This window comes from Alosa alosa, chromosome 3, assembly GCF_017589495.1.
Source record: "Alosa alosa isolate M-15738 ecotype Scorff River chromosome 3, AALO_Geno_1.1, whole genome shotgun sequence".
NCBI classification, from domain to species: Eukaryota; Metazoa; Chordata; class Actinopteri; order Clupeiformes; family Clupeidae; genus Alosa; species Alosa alosa.
The window spans coordinates 35,849,393-35,854,392 of NC_063191.1; the positions used below are offsets into that span (position 1 = coordinate 35,849,393).

At 43.0% G+C, this 5,000-nt stretch overlaps 1 protein-coding gene across 1 annotated transcript in view; it reads right to left on the reverse strand.

Moving 5' to 3' along the window:
* Positions 1 to 5,000, reverse strand: part of LOC125292435 (zinc finger protein GLI2-like) — a 111,583-nt gene that overhangs the window by 86,093 nt on the left and 20,490 nt on the right. The window contains 1 exon segment of the mRNA XM_048239713.1: positions 1,605 to 1,747. Coding sequence (XP_048095670.1) covers positions 1,605 to 1,719 — 115 coding nt within the window. The 5' untranslated portion in view covers positions 1,720 to 1,747.

A 5,000-nucleotide genomic window follows, 5' to 3' on the forward strand; every position in this document is an offset into this window, starting at 1 on the left:
TGTCTTTATTGTTTTATTTATGGGTTCCTCTACTCGGCACTGTGCTTGCACTTTGTTGTGTGATAATTAATCACACGCGTGATCAAACGCAAATAAAACAAGCATTGCTTTCTCGTCACAGACCCTGCATGGCACTCGATGCCGTGCCCTACTTTTCTGACCACTTTCTTAAGTAAATGAGCGGAGATTGTAGACTTTCCCTTCCTTATGGCAGGCCACCAAACACACTCATTAAAGAGTAAAACACCACAACGATACTATTCATTTCCATATCAATGTTGATTCTCAGCGAGTGAGTGGCGGGGCCTTTGTTGGGGCTACAAAAGCCTGGATGGCTGCTGGTGAGACAGCCATTTTGACTAATTCATAATGTTTGTTCGTGAAAGACACAAGTGCTTCCTTCAACCTTGTTATGCCGGACTTCTTAGGAACCTTTCGTGGGACTCTCTTAATCCATCTTGCATGCTCCTTCTCTTCAGACTTGCCACTGTAATCTTGAATTGAAATGAATGAGACTCTCCAGATATTTACATTATTTTTATATTTATATGTAACTCATACATTCAGCTTTATACCACTGATCAATACAGTGACCAATTCAGCAATTCAGTGACCTCTCAACCAACCTTAACACTCAATCATTTCCTTATTCCTTAAACCATTTTGAATAACCCTTTTGAGGATGTGCTGTGAACATTTTAAATTCTGTTCTGTTCTGCATTATTCCAACCATTGTATCCATTCTGAGATCCATGCCAGGACTGCACCAAATCTCCAACAGAGCTCTTTGACTTAGTTTTATATCAAAAACATTTAGTCCAAGATTTGTGAGCCATGATACTAGCTTGAGGCTAGATGTATCTCAGTAATAGAATCCTACTTATGTGTTAGAGGATTTGACCAGCCTTTCTACCACCTGGGTCATTGTGGGTAATTCATCTCTCTCTCTCTCTCTCTCTCTCTCTCTCTCCCTCTCTGTTTCTCTGTGTTTGCATTTGTCTAATACATCAAGTGCTTCTGCTCGGAGGGCAGTCTGTGCTACTGGGTTTGGGCTGGCCTTGTTTGCTCTGCTTGCGCGGCTTGCTTTACTGGAATGTAGAGGGCAACAGCAATCAATCAATTTCACCTTCAATGAACTTAACGGCCACTTTTAGTTTTAGTTGAGAGAAGTACTTTCCATGAAGCGTCTGTCTCAAAGCTATTCCCCATTACGATTCCTGCTGTCGACCATCTCTCCTTTCGAATCACCTTCATATTGTCTGTCATCATGGGTGTGTGTGTGTGTGTGTGTGTGTGTGTGTGTGTGTATGTGTGTGTGTGTATGTGTGTGTGTGCGAGTGCGTGTGCGTGTGTGTGTGCGTGTGCGTGTGCGTGTGCGTGTGCGTGTGCGTGTGCGTGTGTGTCTGGGGTCATGGAGGTTTTACAGCAATGTGGGACACCTCATCGGAACTTCTCTTATGAGTATTTCATGCTTGCGTTCTCCACCTCTGTGACACGTACCAGGAGACCCAGGCGGCCATATTGAGATTTAGGTCCTGGCTCTGACTGACAAGTAGTGTGTGTGTGTGTGTGTGTGGGGGGGGAGGGGGGCGGGACTGTCTTACCTCGGGTCACCGTGGTGGGGGAGGGTTTCTTGGGGAGGTCGCTGAAGCTGGTGCCGTCGAGACCGGAGGTCTTCAGCTCCTTCTTCTCCATGGCTGTGGGGCCTGAGGTCTCCATCTTGCCTCTCAGAGAGAACGTTGACGACCTGTCAACGACAGAGAGAGAGAGAGAGAGAGAGAGAGAGAGAGAGAGGATGTCATACATCAGAATGTCAATATAGTCAATTCATTTACATCTGTTTTACAGATACATTATGGGGAGTTGGATGCACTAAAAATAACAGCACTGAAAAAAAAATGTTTGCTCATTCCGATGACCAAAAGTCTTCATTTTGGTTCAACCTATCCTCCATATTCCCTTTCTGACTTTATTCTACACCAAAAACTAATTAGACAAATGCCATGAATGGAGACAAGAAGAAAAATCCACCTCTATTCCACCTACTATGAGCCCTGAGTCTAGTTGCACTCAAACACCTGTGTAAGTGAGAGAGGAGCTTTGGCCGCTTGCCGCTTGTCTGTGTTCGTGGAATGACATGATCCTCGGTGGCCAACTAGCAGGGGACTGAGAGGAGGAAAGACACACACCTTGGGCCGTCTCTGTCCCACCAATCCTCTTCTTCCTAACTGGATTGGGCCAGTAAGCCTGCTCTCCACGACTGTTTGCTTTTAAGTTTATTTTTTTGTTGGCTCTACTGATTTGTTTCCCGCCGGGTGCACAAATGTTTGGTTTGGAGTCTTTTGTGCTTCAAAAGGCCTTAACAATGTTAGCCTAGTTCTCATTTCAAAAGCATTACTACTACCACAAAAAGCCAAAATGGGCAAGTTGAAGTGGGTTACAAAAATAGTCACGAGGAAAGTTATAAGTCATCTAAATGACATAATAATAAGTTAGATTAATGGAATTCGTAAACAATATGTGTGTTTTATGACACAAATTGTTCAGTTGAGGGATGTACAAGTGCAAGGTGAAGTAGAAGCTTATAACGCATGACATAATGTCACAACTATTGCAGCATGTCTAAAATGCTCCAAACACCTGCTGGCAGGCTAACCTCTATGCTCTCTCGATTACTTAGCGATTGACTCAAATGTGAATATTTGTACGCTTTTATAAAGATTTGGAACAGAGCACCACAAAAGGTCAAATGTGCTTATGAGAGCCTGAAAGGAATTCCTAACACTTGTGTGCATAAAAATAATTTCCAGCTTGCTCAGGGCAATTACAGATGTGGCTGTAGAGTGTTTTTGTTTTAGGTTGTTCTAATTTTTTTTTTTTTTTTAGCACGGCAAGTTCAGGAACTGAGCAAAGTGAGGCAACTGAAGTCAATCAAATAGACCTCCACATTCAGCTGACTAACTTTTTGAAAGGAAAAAAGAGAACTGACTTTCATTGGTTTAGACAGTTATGGTCCTTTTAATTAGTCAGTGGTGCACACCGCACATGAACACGATCATTCCCCTCATTCGTTTAGCTAAAGTTCCAACCCCCATGCCACTGTACTGTATGTACGTTTGGTCTCTCTCTAGTCTTTTAACTCTACTGGCACAGCTGAAAACACCAAGGCAATGACTCCAGAGCACACATACACATTTCTAAATACAATACAGATATGCATATACTATCACAGAAAAAGAAAGGCCCCTTTACAGTACGTCTGTGCTGTACAGTGAGCGGTCTTATTGGATCAAGGTGTTTGCTGGATGACTAAATGCAAATGTGTGTAAGTTGTGAGGTATGCGGACGGACCAGTGCCCATGTGTGTTCCCCCCTCTGTGCCCATGTGTGTGCCCCTCTCTGTGCCCATGTGTGTGCCCCCTCTCTGTGCCCATGTGTGTGCCCCTCTCTGTGCCCATGTGTGTGCCCCCTCTCTGTGCTGCCAGTCAGCTCCTTGCCAGTGCCAGTGTAAGCTGATTAGAGATCTGCTGCTGGGCATGGGGCGCATCTGTCACAGGACTCCATGCCAGGGCAGTTGTCCGTGTAGTGTACCATGCTGTCGCTCTCTCTCTCTCTCTCACACACATACACACACACACACACCACAAATGCATAAGTTCTTGCTGTAATGTCTTGCTGTAGATTGACACCATGGAAAGTATCACACCATGATTATTTCAAACACTGATTGACTGATTGAGCTTGCGTGCTGTGAGTCGTGTCTGCAACAGCTAAACTATATGCCAAAGTACAATTCGGAGACGCAAAATAATACACACATATACATCCGTGTTACAAACGCAGAAGGTTTGGAGAGTACTTCAATCTTTGCTGTAGTTCTGTGCCCTGTCTGCTCTTGTTTGTAACATTGTGTTACCCGCAAACTATCTTTGGCACTGGTGAGGAATATATAGAGCCCCTATGAGTTTCACAATGGAAACATAAAAAGTAATAGTCTGGCTAGTGGTTCAGTATGTTTTTTTTTTTATCTACAGGGTAAAATTAAGGGCTGTATGTCTTTCACAGTACTGTATTTGAATTTCCCCTAGGGATCAATAAAGTATCTATCTATCTATCTATCTATCTATCTATCTATCTATCGTATGTTCTGCATTAACATTAATAATAGTGATATGCTTAACTTACTAATTGGACACCTGGTCATAAGGGAGGTGACTTAATCAAATTCCAGAAGTAGTGAGTCACGCAGATTCAGAGGACGTGGTCCAATAACATCTGTTATTGCAGACAACTGTACATGAGGACTTCATATACCCTATGAGAGAGCTACACGTGATTTCAGACATGAATTGTGAACAGAAAACAATCCTGACAGCATTGCCTATTAATTAGACTGTATGCCAGTGCAAATCAACGTTTCAATAAAAGAAATGTCTAATGCATGTGAGGAAGAATATCAATACATAATGTTGGTACAGCACAGCAATGCACGTCATTTGATAATATCTAATGAGGTGTTTTTTTTATAATGAATGCTGATATTTGAAGGTACTTCACGTACTGGTGGTTTTTCACAGCCTCTGCGTCCTCCGATTCCACCCAGTGTTCATCGAAGCCATTGTAAAACTCATCACAAACTACTCATTACCGTTTCAGAGTTGGTGGAGTATAATAACGCGGTGAGAACTAGAGTGGTTAATTAAAAGGGAAAGCCGTCACTTTAAATGACTGATCAATCTGGGTCTGTTGGCTCATACAGTAATTAGACAGCGTAAATAGCTACATTACGGCAGCGCCTTCATTTCTGTTTGGACTAAGTAGTAGTAGCAGCAGTAGGCCCTTTTCACAAGCGGCTTTGGGTGCAGCAGAATTACAGTAGGCACTTCACCACCTCGGATTTAATTGTTTTCTTTGCCAATAAACCAGGCTTGTGTACTGTGTACACAGAGCCATAAGGGAGCACAATGGAGGAATTGATATCTAGGTCCCTTGGTGTCAAT